Below are 17829 nucleotides of genomic sequence, written 5' to 3' on the forward strand. Positions count from 1 at the left end.
ATTGGTCAGTCTGCACGTCAGTAGTCGTCCCGGGAGACGTGTCCTCTTTTTCACAGATCTTTTCAGATCTCAGATCTGGTCACCCTATATAAAACTCTTTAGCTGTGCACACAGCCACATTAAACTTCGCGTGTTTTACTCTAACCAGTTACATTGAATAAATAAGCAATTGTAATTCTTAAAATCAACAAAATGTTCTTGGTCTTTGTTGTTTGGTGGTAGATCATCTAATATTTATTTTTAAATAAAATTTAAAAAACACTGATGCCGGTGTTATATACTATGAACAAAACATTGTGCTCCTTTTTTCATTTCTGCATTTACTTATTTTCTGTACAACACAATCACTTTATTAAAACCACATGTAAACAAAGACATTGATATGAAGCACCAAAGCTTCTCCAGACCTTCCAATGACAAGGGGATGTATTTTGGGCTTTCCTGTTATTAAATGCCAGAAACACCTCTGTGACAATGGCTATATGGCGGTCCGGCAAAACTAGACTTTCCGGTTTCTCTTTGCTCTTGTTTATAATGAAACTGGCGGTCAGGTACAGAATAATCAAGCATATCAGAGTCAGCTAATTGATGAGAGTCGTTATGAGCAAAAATTTCAAAATAATAGTAAGCATTAAACTGCATACATTTATAAATATATAAACAAGCTGTAAGAATTTACATAATAGTTGTGACACACGAACGAATAAATAAATAAATAAATAAATAAATGTAAAAAGTAATTATAATTGTAACTGACAATGATTTGCTGTGATGAACTTTTCCAAATGTTTTGTTTGGGAAATAAACATTAATCCTTTGCAAAATTGGGGCTCCCAAGACATTTAAATACTGTTTAAATACAGGCACAATCATCATGCCTCTTTAAAATTACATGTTTTTTTTTGGCCACTGCACAATTATATACAAAAATACTGTGCCTCTACCTTTAAACCATCAGTGACAGTGAACTCAAACAGACACACACACACACACACACACACACACACACACACACATACACATATACTCTAGTGCACTGGGGGCAGTGAGTACACACAACCAGAGCGGCAGGCATCCATGCACCGCCCTTGGAGCAGTTGGGGGTTGGTGCCTTAATCAAGGGCACTTTAGATGTTGATTTTGAGGGAGGAGACCATGCTGTTCTTTCAACCCCCCAACCCCAGTTTTCCTGCTGGTCGAGGGGATCGAACTAGTGACATCCTGGTGTCAAGCCTGCTTCTCTAATCAGAAGAGAGGCAGGTTGGCACTCCTCTCTCCCAAGATCACTATCACTATCACTTAGAAAGATGCTAGCCAGTGCAGGCATATGTTGGGTTTGGCCAGTGAGTATTCTCCTTTCCAGAGGTGGTTATCAGCAGTTTAAGCATAATAATTGGCTGGATTAACATGTCTTGGTTAAAGCATGTGCTGCATTCACCCTCCCAATTTAGTACCATCATGTGACAAAGAGAGACTTAGAAATAATGACTACATTGGCAAGAATATTGGGTGTAGGATTGTGTTCTCTAGAAACTGATCTATATCCATTTCTATGCTCCTTCTGCCTTGACTTTCAAGCTGAATGCAGGCGAGCTGCTCTTAGCTATTTGACGTCGATTCACTTCTTCCACTCTGAGTGAACCTGACTGATTCACTGCTGTGTAGTTGTCATGCACATCACAGTGCAGCTCCCATAAAAACAAAACTCCAGCATCTATTACTGCATGAGTCATTCATTCACCACAGATACTGACAACTCCATCCTCGCTTTGCTACTAGAACAACCTGCAGTGTGCCAGATTCACAGCCCAAACAATTACTGAGAGCGAGAGAGAGAGAGAGAGAGAGAGAGAGAGAGAGAGAGAAAGAGAAATAGAGGGAGACAGGTGTGTCAGAATGAGCGCGGGAAAGCACAACCCATAGTGTTAGCAGCAGAAGTGCCTGAAGAGCGCCAAAGTCTCCAACAAACACAATTGGGCCTCACCTAAAACCATTCCCACACACATTTAGACCCCATTTATATCTGGGGGCTTCCCTTGTGAGGAACACTTAAGTATCATGATTTTATTTGTCTACTTAAAATTGCACATGTAAACACCTACAACTTAGGGCATCATTATATGGACATAAAATGATATTTAACAGAGCTGTAAAACAACATTTAATTCATATTTAATATTTCTTTAAAGAAAAAACAATAAACCTATCCCATGAGATCAGGGAGCAGTGCAGAAATATGTTCTTTATTTGGTTTATTTGTGACTGCTTTAAATACCAGACAGACAAGATTGTTGATAAGAAATGTAAAGGTTGAGGGCATTCCTTTTTATAGCCATTTTCATTATTAATATTTCAGCGCCTGCAATGACACTCATGAGCTACACAGCTAGTGTTCTATTCAGAAGCTTTCCTTTTCTGGAGTGTTACAAAAGGGCATAATAACATGAAAAAATTTTATTCAGACCTCCATCCTCCATGATGTACATAGCTGAAAGCCCCATCGATGAGGCTGCCCACAAACTGCCCGGCAGTGATGAAGAGTGTGTTGACGGTCACTAGCTGACCTCTTAGATGAGGAGGAGAGGCCTCGGCGATGTAGATGGGGACAGTCATGGAGTCAATACCTGCACCAGAAGAGAAAAGAAGAGATGGAAATTTATGTAAAATACGGCACAGAGCCTTTCTCTAATTGGAGCACTCATTAAATGCACAATCAGGGATTTCAGTCTCACAAAGTGGCAGCTCCAGCACAGAGCTTTCAGAAACGCTATAGGGATCAAGCAGAAGATCCTTTTTCCAGGTAAAATTCTCTGAAAATATGACAGATGTCAGTTATAAACTGCACAAGCTAGAAATCGAACTTCAATTTGCAGTGCAGACGATGCTACACCAACGGTAGCAAAGTTGTGCTATTTTCTGTTAACACCTTATATAGCACAATATCCATGTAAACAGAAATTTCTTTACCCATTCCCCACAGGTTTTAAGCAGCTATGAAACTATTGCTTATCTGTGCATAGTGAGTGAACAGCCAAATCCCACAACATTGCTCTGATATTCTGGAAGGTTTTATTTGAGAGCAAACACATTAAAACATTATGAGGGCACAGTACAGGGCCCAGGTGGAATATAAACGTGATTTATCCCAAAATGAAACCCATTACCTGGGGAAGGGCTGGAGTGGAATGTTAGCTCTTATTAAAAAGCCCACTCCTGATACATGTGAGGAGAGGCTGGAGCCCACAGCATTTTATTAGATGCCTCGAGGCGATCAATAAATTACATTTAATTTATTAATCTGGCCATGCACCTGCACATAAATCTCTCAGACACCTAAAGTGTGTCATGAAGCTGACAGTGCTTCATTCCCTCTAAATGAGGGTCTTTCTACCCCAGTGTTACAGATTTGACATGCATAGGGAATTCCCAGTGCATTAGCACTCAGAAATCATTTTGTGACCATTTTTCATTCTGACTGACCATTTAAATGTAGTTACATCACTTCCATCTTTATTACACAATTAAACTTATTAATCTCAAATAATCCTGATTTATCATTTTGTCTTGTGTGGTGTAATTTAAATAAAACGGATGAAAAAACTTAATCAGAATGTATTTACTGCTTTTGAAAGTTTAATAACAATATTTAAATAAGGTACATTTATTTTAACATGAAAATCATTTCTGCAGACTGAACAGGTTCCAGTTTTAATCAGTGATACACTACAGTCAGAGCAACAGTGACGTATTAGTGTATGTGTGCTCTCCCTTTGTTTGTGTGGACAAAGTGACCAATACGTCACTGTTGCTCTGCTTTTATCCCACAGCCCAAAAACACATGTTAGTAGATAGATTGGCTCCGCAATTATATCCACAGGTGTGAGTGACTAGGTGAGTGTGATGGCTTACTGTATATTACATACATCATAAATCCATCATTATATACATCACTGTATACATCATCTCTTCCCTAACTTTCTCATTAGGAATATATATATTTTTACTCTTAGATATCTACAGACTTTTTAATGAGATGCATGCCCTTTAGATGGCAGTAGTGTGTAATGTTTGTTTATTTGAACTCCAGCTCACAGGTAGTATACAGTGAACAGTGAACAAAAACAATACAATCAATAACATTTTCCTGGTTGTGACAGGCTTAGTACTACATGGAATTGGCCTTAAGTAAACTAGGGTGACATTTTGTAAGAATTCCAATATAATGGAAATATAATGAATGAAATGTATGTTGCATAAGTTCCCTTGCTGTGTTATTTCTTTGGGCAGGAATTGTGCTGATGTTGATGTGCAACCACTTGTCACATGTAAATGTGAATTATAAAAGATAAATACAGCACCATTCTCTTAATACTTTGTAGAAACAGAAAAGGTCAAACTGCCCTTTGCAGTTGTTTCACACTAAAAGAGTTTCACTTAACCTTCCCTTAGCACTTTGACTGCCAAAAAGTGCACATCAGTTCTCTGTGTTGTTCATTAGCACAGACTCTGAGAGGGTCATGATGTGACGAGCCAACCAATTGTGTTTCTCCACATCCAGCACATTAGAGAATGGAAATGTAATATGCTTACTGAAAAAAAACTCTTAGCAAGTGAATTCAACTTAAATCCAATTAGAAAACTCTTCTCTTAATAACACTTAGAACTAATAAAACATACCAAAAATATGTTGAATATTCTTACAAGTTCGTAGTGAAAATCATTAAAGACATTAATAAAATGTAATATTCTAGATATACTTTTATTCCTGTGTTAAAATAATACATGCAAATAATATTGGAGGAAAAAACAACAACAACAAAAAACGATTTGTTCCAGACAGTCTAGGATGAAGACGTAAGCTTCAGGGGGTGGGGTAAGGGGGCGGTGCCAGAACAAATGCCTACATGATATTTACTTAGGAGAACAAACAACACGTGTTTGCCTAGATTCATCTGACAAGGGCCATGGCATCACGGCTTGCTATACAGTCTATTAATAGCCTCTGCTCGCTGCTTCCTGTCGCTGTCGTTGCCCAGCAGACAACGGACCTGTTGCCATGGGAACGCTTTGCTGCCTGCTCACATGAGGTTAATCAATACTCAGAGACAGCCTTCATTGATGTTTCATTACACTTCCCAAAAGCATGGACTCTCCTCTCGTACAGAATGCCACCTCTAATCTGCTGCATACGGTGGGCCTTGATATTAGTCTAACCAGACAATGCTGGTCCACCATCTTCTTGGACTCAGGATGACTTACATTGATTTTCATCATCCATTCCTCACCAAGCCAAATGAGAAGGAACTGCTTCCAAACCTGTGCTATAAGCCATATCTTGGGTTAAAAACCACATCACATGGGTTTGGACAAAGAAGTGCATTGTGATCAATTATTGAAATCACTGAATCTTTGATTATTAATGTTGATAAATTGGAGTGGGTTGAAATAACCCAGACACTGTAGAATTCTAGAATATGCAAATAACAAATCTCACTTATCTGTGCATCCTGATCAATAACAGCTGGATGTTTTGAGGAATAATCTAAGAAAAATATATTATGGATGTATCAAGACAGCAGTTGTGTGGTGGCAATGATTGCCAGGATTTTTCATTAACAGATCTGCCAACAATGACACTTTATTTAGCCGTAAGTCTGTGTAAATCTGCTCATTCAACATTTTTGAAATCAAAGATTACTAATAGGTAGTTTATACTCTTTTGCTGCAATAAATGCTTCTACTCTTTTGGGAGGGTTTTACATTTAATGCTCGAACTGTGTGGATTTCATAGAATTCAGCCAGCAGATTTATTACAGAGTGTATAATGCGTTTTACATATATTGGAAGATATACTCCCATCCCATTATATAGCGATAGAATACTGTCTGGACATATATCTTATGACACAGAATACAGAGCGCAATTATAACAGAGCAATTAGTCTTGCTATATAATTTAGAGCAGTATTTATTACAGTAATCTTAGTTGTTTTTGACCTACACTGTCTATTTCTAACACAAATATCAATTCAGCACATGGGTAAATGATTATAAATGGCAATCTCCGGGTTTTTATTTTGTGGGCAGTGACATGTCCTTCTAAGATGTTTTTTTTTTTCTGTGATAATACATGCAGAGTTAATAATGTAAAACTTAATATGAAACTCTGTACTATTCATTATCCTAAGTAGCAGTGTAACCAACACAAAGTGTTTGCTTTAATTGCTCTTCTCACAGGTTCTTTCTCACTTGCACTGAAGCATGAGGAATATAATTTCTGGCATTGTTATTGTATATAATGCAGCTTTTATGACAGCTGACACTTTCAGGGAGAAGACTGTTGTTTTATTTCAGCTGTCAGAAAAGACTTCATGAATGACCAACTAGAGAAATGTGAACCAATTGTTTCATTTTCATACGGATACATTTTTTCTACATCTGATTTTTTATCTAAAACTTTATAATGACTTTCAAATGTCTTTCATTTATGGTACAAAAGATGGTTAGCTTATGCCAATACAGAGAATGTAACAATTAGGAGAATTTTTAAAGCTTGTAAAGCTTGTCTAGCATAGCAACTGTTGCTATGAAAGAAAATATGCATAGGTTAAACACTGATAGAACAACTGTAGTACATGAAGTACTACAGTACCAGTGTTAAAACTGGTAACTTTCTTATAAAAGACTATTTCTGGCTCTATGTTCAGCGATAGAGCTCTCCTAATGGATTCTAGCTTTAAGGCCAGTGGGTGGCCAGACTCCAGCATGGTTATCAGTCCCCTCAGAGCCACAAAGCAAGAGTCCATCCTCCTAATGACTACAGCCAGAATGTGAAGACAGATGACTTAACCTCTGCTATGATTACTCTGCCGCCTTTTACACCCCAGGAGTCCAGGGTTTTCCTTCTGTTTCAAGCTGATGTTTTAAGTAAATGTCAGTGGATGCTTTCATATATAATCAGGGTCATCGTCTGGCCCGGCAAACTAGCATTTTCAAACACTGTAATCACGGCGCTTGGAGACGGTGCAACTGATAGCGGAGCAGTAACTATAGCCCAGTTACTATTAAATAATGTAGGCATTAAAACCTGAGGGTAGTCATTTGTTTTGAATTCATTGATTCTTCTCTTCTAAGAAAGCTACATATTTGGAAAATGTCAGTGAGGATTAGATTTAATTTGCCACATAAACATGACTAAAGCCATATAATCATTATTTTGAATGATTAGTTCTGGATCACAAACGGTACTCCAACTCATCCATAAAGTTTCAGATGAAGCTCCATTACACCACAGTATTTCAACTATCAATAGGAAAGGTGATAGTTGGCAACATTTTCTGAAATCCCTTGCTTATGTGCAACCAGTCTGTGTCTATTTTTTTGTCATAACAGTGGCTCCTAAATATTGTGTTGAGGTTCTTTAGAAGAACAATGATGCACTCTGGTATACACACAGTATAAGGTTAAAATGGTCAACACAGGTTAAAACTTTATGGTTTTCATTGAAACACATTTTGACTTAATGCCAATTGTAAACAGAACCCTTTACACTCTTGTTCTCATATTAGTACCTCTATCTGCTTAGTACTTTCTACATACAATGAATGGATGAAAAAAGATGGACCTAAATTACTTGGAATAAAATCATGATAAATGAGCAGGTAGTGTCGCAGTCACACAGCTCCAGGGAACTGGAGCTTGTGGGTTCAGGTCCTGCACCAGGTAACTTTCTGTGAGGAGTTTGGTGTGTTCTCCCTGTGTCCATGTGGGTTTCCTCCAGGTGCTCCGGTTTCCTCCCGCAGTCCAAAAACACACGTTGGTAGAAGAATTGGCAACTAAAAAGTGTCTGAGTGTGTGAGTTTGTGCGTGGCCCTGTGAAGGACTGACGCTCCCCTCCAGGGTGTGGTCCTGGTGATCCAAGGTAGGCTCCGGACCCACCACGACCTTGAACTGGATAAGCGGTTACAGACGATGAATGAATGAATTAATTAACATACATTAAAGTTATGAAAATCCATTGTGTCTCTTATAAATGTCCCATTTCTGAGATGTGTGTGATGATAAGGACAGTGATGAGTGACAGGTGTGTGAAATGAGATCTGGCCTACAGTAAGTCTAAGGATCTTGCTTTGCCTTTGTCTGGGTATCTCCAACAAGAAAAGAAAAAGGTCATCCTTCCTCATGCCTGAAGTGACCCTGATCCACCACCACACAGTCCACTCAAAGGCTGCCACAAAGGGCAACTCGCGAATAATTGGGCCCAAAACCACTCAAACCGAAAGCCGGTGGTGAAAGTCAGAGGAAAGGTATGACATTTCTTTCTTTGACAAACAGCCAAAGCTGACCTTTTTGCAACTGAAAATGCGAAGCAATTTGTTCATGAAAGGCATCATGTTGATTAAGACAAGACTGGTGGGATATATACGTGGATAAAATAATTAGACAAGGAAAACAAATGGAATACCTGCTTGGATGGCCTAATTAGCCATGGACATTCAGACAGGGTGATAATGAACTGTTAGACTGCAGTGGGTCACTCATTTGGAAAACTCATTACTGTTTATCAGTGTCATGTTAGTTTATCTCATAATAAATATGTATCACTTTCAGCCACAAATTCAATTAATCCTAGTTTGCTTGTACAACATGACCTTGTTCTCTGTTACCTAACAGCTAATGTTAAAGAGCTCATAGCCTACATTAGTTGCATTTCATTTTTCCCCTGAAATCCATGTCATGAGCCTCGCTCGGGGTGACTCCCTGTGAGGAGTTTAGTGTGTTCTCCCTGTGTCTGCGTGGGTTTCCTCCAGGTGCTCCGGTTTCCTCCCACAGTCCAAAAACATACGTTGGTAGGTGGATTGGCGACTCAAAGAAAACAAATGTGAATGTGTGAGTGAGTGAGTACCTCTTTTCTGGAACATTTATTAAGAGAGGTAACAATCTACATTGAATGCTTTCCAAAAAAATGTTTCCCATTTCCCCTTTAAAACAGTGTTCACATTTCCCTCCATATGGGAAGAGTCAGAGGACTGTGAATAGGTGATCAAAGTCAGATTTTTAGCGATTAAGGGCTGGGAGGGAGGGGGCATAAACCGGCAAAAACATTACACCAGCCTACATTAGCATTCACAAATACATAAACATAATGCCAGATAACATGCAGCCGTTCAATCACCCTCAGTCCCATGGGACCTACATCTCATTCTGAAAGCCAAGATTGATTTTAGGCACATTGTTCATGAGATGTTTCACCTGAATGAGCTAATTACTACTATCTGCTAGTCTGTCACTCTTCCATTCCAATCATGATGTGTCTGGATGTGATTTGAGCCTCATTAAAGGAGTTAAAAATAGGCATGCATTCTGACGGAAAAGTCACGGCGTGAAATACCATCAAAGCCCATGAAGCCATGTGCAGTTTGTGATTAGCTCTAGCTTAATTAACCAAAGAAATAAAACAACAGAACCCTTAACTGATCTAATACTATAGTTTAAGGTACATATTTAAGAGACATATCAAAAATAATTAAAAAATATTTAAAAAATAAAATACTTTTAATATGTAAATTCTTTCAGTGTTTCAAACCATATCATCAACTACCCAGTTCATGCAGTACAAACCATCTATGAAATCTAAGCTGCACAAACAAGATGTTTTGAATTTTCAGATTTTTGTGATGTCACAGAAACCATCATACACTGGTCGTGGCTTGTCATGTTGACATTATATGGAGTGCTTCATCTCAGACTCCTTTTTGAATAAGTCTGTCAGAACTGAGCTAAATTACATGGATGCTACAGGGACACATCCCTTTTATTTGGACATTCCTTTTATTTAGTGATTTTATTACTTTATTATGCAGTCATTCCTGACACTTGGGTTCAGCTGCACCTACAGCACCTACAGCACCTACCGGGTCACAGTGGGTCCAGAACCTACCAGGAATCATTGAGCACATAAGGGGAATCTACTAAACAACAGAAGGGGATGATATAGAGCTGCTACAAGTTAGCCGAAGATCAAAATGCTCAGTGCCAAAGATAAAATAGGGGAGTATAAATCCATTTGCATTTAGTCTTTGGAGCAGAGGAACTGCATTTTCTCGAGTGATGGAGCTCAGTCTAATACCTTTGTGATGAGTTGGTGTGCCATTTATTATTAAGAACTATCAGAAATTGAATTCACTAATGCTCTCCTGACTGGATGCCTGTGGCAAATGTGGCAAATGAAGGAAGAACTCTGTTAATACCCTTCATTAACAAATAAATGTTGGATGAGTAGGTGAGTATTGTAGGCATAAATACTGAATTGCTGTGACTATAACGTCTTCCACTCTTCTGGGAAGACCTTCTACAAGATTTTGGACTGTGTCTGTTTGAATTTTTGCCCAAAAGAGCATACAGTATGTGGGGTTAGACGCTCTTTTCTGGATGAGAGGGCCTGACTCAATCTCCATTCTAATTCATCCCAAAGATGTGTGATGGGGTTGATATCAGGACTTTATGTGGGCCTGTCAAGTCCTTCCACACCAAACATACCCATGGAACAGAAAAGGGACTTCTTAACTGTTCCCACAAAGTTGGAAGCATACAAAAATGTCTTTGTATGCTGAAGTATTAAGACTTCCTTTCAAAATTTACAACTGACACAATGCTTTTAGGCAGGTAACGTTCTCCTGGCATTCACCAATTTAGACTCATTCATCAGACTGCCAGATAGAGATGTGTGATCATTCACTACACATAACACATTTCCATTGCTCCAGAGTCAAGTGGCAGTGTGCTTTACATCACTCCATCTGACTCGTTGCATTATGCTTGGAGATATAAGACTTGTGAGCAGCTTCCTGGCCTCGGAAACCCATGACATGAAACTCCTGGTGCACATTCTTTGTACTGATGTTAATGTCAGAGGAGGTTTGGAACATTGCAGTTACTGAGTCAGCAGATCATTGGTGTATTTTACGCAGTGTGCACAAAGTTGCAAGATTTGCCACTTTGTGGCTGAGTTTCTGTGGTTCCCATTTCCAATAATACCACTCACAGCTGATCATGAATATCTAGGAGGCAGGATATTTCACAGACTGTATTCTATTCTCATTCTCATCCTATTATAATGCTGTGCTTGAAATCAGTGAACTCTTTAAGGACCCTTTCCTTGACATATATTTTTAAAGGCAGACAGCATGACTAGGTGCATGATTTTATACACCCATGGCAATGAACCTGAATGAAACACTTGAATTCAATGTTTAGGATGTGTGCCCCAATATAGTGTATCTGTCTTAAAGGAAAGTCTTAAGAGATAAACATAAGTGGAAAAATAAACATGCAAATATGTAATTATAATTGTTTTTGGTTATAAGTTATAATAAAACTAATTATAAAAAGCATATAGGATATGGGTTGTTAACAACTCCACGATATTCAGCAGGTTCTAAGAGTAATGGACATTAGAAGACAAAGTCTATTTGTCTACTGAAGAAACCAAATCTTTATGATAGCCAGAGGTCTTCTGTGAGAGAATGCTACACCATCAATAAGAATACACTGAGCTCTATCACTGAGACGTTTCCAGGATATTACAGGCAGTTTAATGTACTCCAGTAGAAGCGCTGCAATGAGCAAAGATTGATTTACTCTCCAAACTGCCTTTTATGCCATTTAATCAATAAAGAAGGCAATACATCCTCACTGTGAATACATTCAGGGTTACTACAGGCTATTACAGTTCAGCAGAACATGGACCCACCCATTGTCTCCACTTGGCCACTAAAAAATAAAAAGAATAATGCCTTTTACAATTTATTGCTTTCACAGCTGATGAATGTCTGTTGAACTAGATGGAAATTACTGGCAAAATTTGATGTATTTGTTGTATGAAAATGTATGTATGAAACAATGACAGTGTCAGCCCTGAACTGGATAAGCCGTTACAGACAATGAATGAATGAATGAATGAATGAATGAATGAATGACAGTGTCAGTGACTATTGATTTTTTTTTGTTTATATGAAATGACTATGACTACTGACTGCATCAGTTATAATGACTGTTATTTTTTTGACTAAGGAATTTAAAGACATAAATCATAATATAGATGTTATATAAAACTTGTTATTCTCTTTCAATATCTTGATGTGATTAAATCTGTCATCATTTCTTCAGAATGTAAACAAGAAATGTGTTGTTCTTAGCAGGTTTTTATTTATTTGTTTACTTATATTTACCCAGTTTTCTCCATAATTTAGTGATTGCTAATCCCACCGTTAGCTTACACTCTCCCAAATGCTCCAAGCTATGAGCCTGGGAGGGTGATGCCAAAAACATTGTTTCAAAGACAAGTGAAGCCAGATACAACCTTTTTTCAAAGTGGTGGTAACACAGTGCCATTGGAAAGCTCAACACACTTGGAGAAGAACACTAACTGCCAGGTTTTTCTGTCAGCTAACTGATACCTGCACTGGCTAGCATCATACTGAGTGATGCAAAGAGAGAAAGGGCCAGTCTTTTCATCCAGGGAGAGGCCAACTGTGCTCTCTTGGACACCCGACCTTGGATCACTGAGGCATCACTGGGAACCTAGTCAGCAATCTCCTGATGACACTTCTGTCACTGTATCACTCTGGGGTCCCTTTTTGTTCATGCTTCACTTTTTTTCAGGGCAACCCTGGACCTTCACACCCTGCACACCCTGTACATAGAGTTTACAGTGTCAGAAATTATTAATTAACTGTAATACAAGATTAAAAAGGCTTAAAGTTCATATGTCATTCATTATTAATGTCAGCAATTACAAGTTCAATAAAGCATAATATTTTTAAACTTTATGAGCTCTGGTCCTTTGTCCTAACAGGATTCATCACATCATGTCACCGCAAAGCAGCTGTGGCCTAAAGGTTAGAGGAGTGGCTTTGGGAACAAAAAGATGCTGAGGGAAAACGGAGCACCCGGAGGAAACCCACATGGACAAGAGAGGAGAGTATCGAATTAAGGATCCCACGACCAGAGGGGTTGTGTGGTAGTGACACTACCTGTTGCACCACTGCGCCAGGGGACACATCTAATACTAAAATTCTCGGATGGTTATGCATTGATAGTATAATTCTCAACTGAAAATGTTATGCTAACAATGAATTCAAAGACCCAACATTATTCTAGAACCTTTTTTCCAGCATGTCCTTGTTGTCCATTGTTGAAACTCACCATGCTCTAGCTTCTTTGATAACTGTAAATGATGGGTAAGTTATGCAAGAAACACGGCAAGGCACATTTAGCCACAGCCCACACTGAGACATGCAGATTAAATATAAATACATAAAATAAAATATGTCCAAACGCTGTAGACACCTTTAGGGTGCACCTTTGCTCACTGATGTTCTGTTGTGCACTCACCACCTACAAAATCTACTTAGAAAACCATGAAAAAATGGAATGCTTTGCATAATAAGTCAAAAATCACATGCTCAATACAAAGTGACAAACACAGGGGTATATATTACCTTCCAGCATTGGGCTGGAGAGCAGTGTATCCGTGGTGGAGCTCCACTCAGTACATTTGGGATTAGATGGAGTAGCATTTGTGACCCAGAACTAATCATCCAACATCAGAACCTGGCCTCAGTTGCAGGTTATCTTCAAACTTTTGGTCTAGTAGTATATTACATGGAAACATTTACTGCCAAAATTAATACTCGGTTTCACTTGAACTTGAGTTTTCTGAAAGCTAAAAGACTCTCAACTGCTAATTTCACTTCCGCAGTTATATTTATAAAAGTCTAGCATTTTTCCTGAGTCCGATTTAAAAGACTTTATCCATTTTTGTAAAGAGTGGACTGAATACAAGGCTTTCCCCTTTAAGACGCTTGTTTACAAAAACACACCAGACCTACTCTACGGTAAAAACAGAGGCGGTACTTACCAAGCCCGAGCCCCACCAGCAGCCTTCCCGCAAGCAGCGTCTCTTTCCCGGGCGCCGCGCTCTGCACCGCGCCGCCGGCAGCCACGGCGCAGCTGGCGAGCAGCACGCAGGCTCTTCGGCCGAGCAGCGCGCTCAGAGCTCCGCCAGCCAACGCGGACAGCGCCGCAGCCGCCAAGGCTCCGGACACCAGCAGCTCTATCCACAGCGCAGACATCGCTTCGCCGCTTTCCCGCCGAAGCAGCAGCACCGCGCCGGGCACTGCGCCCGCATCGTAGCCCACCAAGAAGCCGCCCAGCGCCGAGACAGCGGCTAGAGCGAACACGAAGCCCGGGGTGTCTTCCCTCTGAAGCCTCTTACGAGCTGCTCGTTCTTGGTCTCCCGAGCCAAAGCCGGATCCAGAACCTCCAGGGGAAGCAGCGGCGCATGAGCTGAGCGAGGCCGACGAGGAGCTCACCGTGCCCGTGCATCCGAGGCTGCGAACCCCTGCCCCTGTTATCAGGCTCCGCTCGCCGCTGTCATCGCTCGCTTTGTGCCGCCACTTGCTCATGCTGCGGAGGCTGTAGTCATGCTGCGGCTGCGGGAGTTTGCGGGACATTGGTGGAGGAACAAAGTAATAAAAAGAAAGAAAACTTTCAGTGTTGTTCTGTTTTCTTTAACGTAGGGTAAGTCTATCAGGCGTGGAAGGGTAGCACCAGCTCGATTTAATTAGACCACTCTACTCCGATCTCGCGTCCAGCTTCACCATCATCATCCTCATCATCTTCACCCTCATCATCGTCATGTCCATCTTCAGCCTCCAAGCGCTCATCTCAAGTGCCGAGGAAGAGGAGAGCACGCAAAAGGTAAGCGTGGAAGGTAAGGCGGTCACTGCTTGCGTCATCACCCGCGTGTGCGAGTGTATGTGTCTATGGGGTGTGAGGCGTGTGGTGAGAAGGCTACACACACACACACACACACACACACACACGAGCGGCTGGCGTTCTTCAGGAGTAAAACATGACATTCTGCCGCCACCCATCTTTTTAATTGTTAGTACACTTATAAAGTATGTTATTAGGGACGTCAACTATTGTAGAAAAACGCTATTTTCTCTGGTTTGTTTACGTTCAGAAGCTCCGAGTCTGCTAAGGTGGAACGGTATGTTTGAGGGGAAAAAACGACTGTTTATACTTTAATGAGGTTTAACTCGTCTGTGAGTTTTTATTCACTCTTTTAATTACCACAGAAACCCATTTATGACTGGAGTTGTATATTCTTTGTGGCTCATTCGGTAATGCAGTTAGCCATCGCCTAAATTAGGAGACATTCCACCTTAAGTAATCTGAAACAGGAATTACCCACTTATGCAGCAGTAATAGAGCAATATCCTCATCTCGGTTTGTGCTTTTCAACATTTGGAGTTCTCTGTTTCTCTGCCATGAGGTGAGAGAGATCCTAAAACTAAAAGACTTTTTTTTAATCTCATTTACTAACTTCGGGGATTCATAAACATTCTAGACTGGTTTTGAGTAAACTAACAGACTGTGGAACTAGCAAATGGAGATGAAACATCCTCAGAATTTTATAAAGATTGTTTTTTTTTATTAAAATCGTGAACATCACCTGGAAGTATGTTCCACAAAGTATACTTAGAGAAGGAAGGGGTTATTAGCAAAGGGATTCAGGTGAAAAAATATTAGCTAAAAATTTAGGGAACATGGAACTCATAACAACCTTTGCAAGACCAGTTTTGCTGCAGCACTAATTCTCAATTCTCAATCGAAGTGAAAAATATAACTCTCATCAAGAATAGTTAAAATCACGCAATCTGGAAAAAAAATAGACAGCTGCTGTGTTCATTCTTTAACTGTAAGAACACAACTCAACCTTCTGGGTCTGAAAATATGTGAATCTGGCGAGCACTTACTGAGAAATAGGACAGATACAAAAGACAGACATTAACATGTTGAACTCCAAACTGGATAACTGAGATGTGGAGTAAGGTTTTATGGACTGATGAGACTAACCTTGTAACAGGGACTAATTCAAAAGACTCATGTCACTCCCCAAATGAATGCTTGGCAAAAATGTGGCCAGATAGTGGCACATCAGCAGTTCTCTTATGTCCCACACTTGGCCTTGAATGAGTGGGTGAGTCGGGCTGGCTCAGCTCAGCCACAAGTCCACTTATATGGGCCAGATGTCAGGTGTGTTGCGGTACTAGTCCAGCACACACGACGTGTCATAACCCGAGTCAAACCTGGATCTGAACACACTGGCCAGTGCTGTAACTGAACCGTAAATGCCAAACATAACACAGATTATAGGCCCAAAAACGTCTGCTATCTTGATCAATATAAGGATGTCCGCGATTGGATATTTAGTGTCGCTTATAATACAGGACAGAATTTTATGGGTTTGTTGGTGTGTGACCAGAAAATTTGTCCCAACATCAAAACAAGCCAATTACTGTCTGTGCTGATATACAACTCAATATTTTCTCAGTTTATTTTTTAATAATCTCCATTCTGGTCACACTTGAACCTATGTGGGTTGCAAAGCGTGGAGTGTGCTGATGCATTTAAGAAGCATTATAGTTGTCTGATATGACTGCCATGCGTAGTCACAATTCCTTTTGGTTTATTAGATGCCTTTGGCATTTTAGAATGAACTAGAGCATGACTTTAATCCTCTCAGATGAAGGCTAATGCGGTTGTTTACATAAGAAAATCAGCTTCTCCCTACAAGAGTAAAAGATCTCTGTTACTGCATTGTTTACCTGCTGTAACTTTTACAGATTTATTTTTTATTTAAAGGACCAATATAATAATTAACCCTAAAAAAAAAACGAAACACAGTTTAAATAATTATGACTGTTTTTGATATATTGACTCAAACATCCTAACTACCTACATCAAGGGAAGGAAATAAAACACAGGTAGAAGGTTCAATATTGAGCCTTTAAAGGGCAAAAAAAAAAAAAAATTGATAATGCTTTAATGGCTCTCCATCATTTGAATACTCTTCCGTGAGGTTTTATTTTTTTTTTTTTCAAAGATCAATATGTGGGATGCCTGAGTGGTTCCTTATGAGATTTTCTACTGAGAGGAAATCATAATGGCTGGTGATTAGCTCCATTTCTGAGGGTCTGTTAAAGACCAATAGCAAATCACTCATGTCAGTCGTGCACCAGGGCGTCATTCCAGGGTTATCAGACATTCTGGGTTACTCTAACTTGAATTCATTAAACTTTAGAGCGGAGTAATACAGCACAATTTAGTGATTGTACTGTTGTACTTCTAACATCCTTTGGCATGAGCTAAATGCAACTCAGTAGCCAAAGACCAGTATTCAGATCCAGGAAAACAGCAGGCCCCTGGAGGTCAACCGGACCATGGTTAATTCTAGTTAGTTTAATAGAGAACTGAAGTTGCCTGCTTGTTCACCAGTTACTCACCTGGATTTATGGTTTAACCTTAAATGGTGTAGCTGTTTGATTATTATAAGCAACAGAACTGTAAACTTAAATATAACATTTAATGTATAACTACCACATCAATTAAGCTGGGCCTGAGGCACCAGAATGTGTACATTTAAATTTAAACGTGGTGTTAAAAATTGAAGTCAATAAACACTTTTTATAAAAAATTCTGAGAATGTTTCCTCATCATTTGCTAGATTTCCCATCTGTTTGCATGATCTAATCTGTGTATGAAACTCTAGTGCTAATAAATGGCTAACAACCACGTGTCTAGATCCTGTATATCATGAGCAGAGAGAGCACATCTAAAGTTTTACGACACCTCCAAATGTTGAAAAGCATGAATCGAGATGAGGATATTGCTCTATTCCTGCTCCATAGGTGGGTAATATTGACTCATATTGCTGGAATGAATGTAACTACATGTAAACAACTTAAGTTACAGGTTA

At 39.6% G+C, this 17829-nt stretch overlaps 2 protein-coding genes across 2 annotated transcripts in view; one reads left to right on the top strand and one right to left on the bottom strand.

Annotated features, from left to right (window-relative positions):
- The window catches only part of LOC136695477 (proton myo-inositol cotransporter), a 60902-nt gene extending 46169 nt beyond the window's left edge, over positions 1-14733 (bottom strand). The window contains exons 1-2 of the mRNA XM_066669582.1: positions 13921-14733; positions 2465-2624 (exon numbers count right to left, since the gene is read on the bottom strand). Coding sequence (XP_066525679.1) covers positions 2465-2624; positions 13921-14515 — 755 coding nt within the window. The 5' untranslated portion in view covers positions 14516-14733. The remainder of the gene's footprint in view (positions 1-2464; positions 2625-13920) is intronic.
- LOC136695062 (mucin-2-like) overlaps positions 14700-17829 on the top strand; it is a 38446-nt gene continuing 35316 nt past the window's right edge. Inside the window, exon 1 of the mRNA XM_066668874.1 lies at positions 14700-14762. Coding sequence (XP_066524971.1) covers positions 14700-14762 — 63 coding nt within the window. The remainder of the gene's footprint in view (positions 14763-17829) is intronic.

The sequence above is a fragment of the Hoplias malabaricus genome, chromosome 4 (genome assembly GCF_029633855.1).
Source record: "Hoplias malabaricus isolate fHopMal1 chromosome 4, fHopMal1.hap1, whole genome shotgun sequence".
Taxonomy (NCBI): domain Eukaryota; kingdom Metazoa; phylum Chordata; class Actinopteri; order Characiformes; family Erythrinidae; genus Hoplias; species Hoplias malabaricus.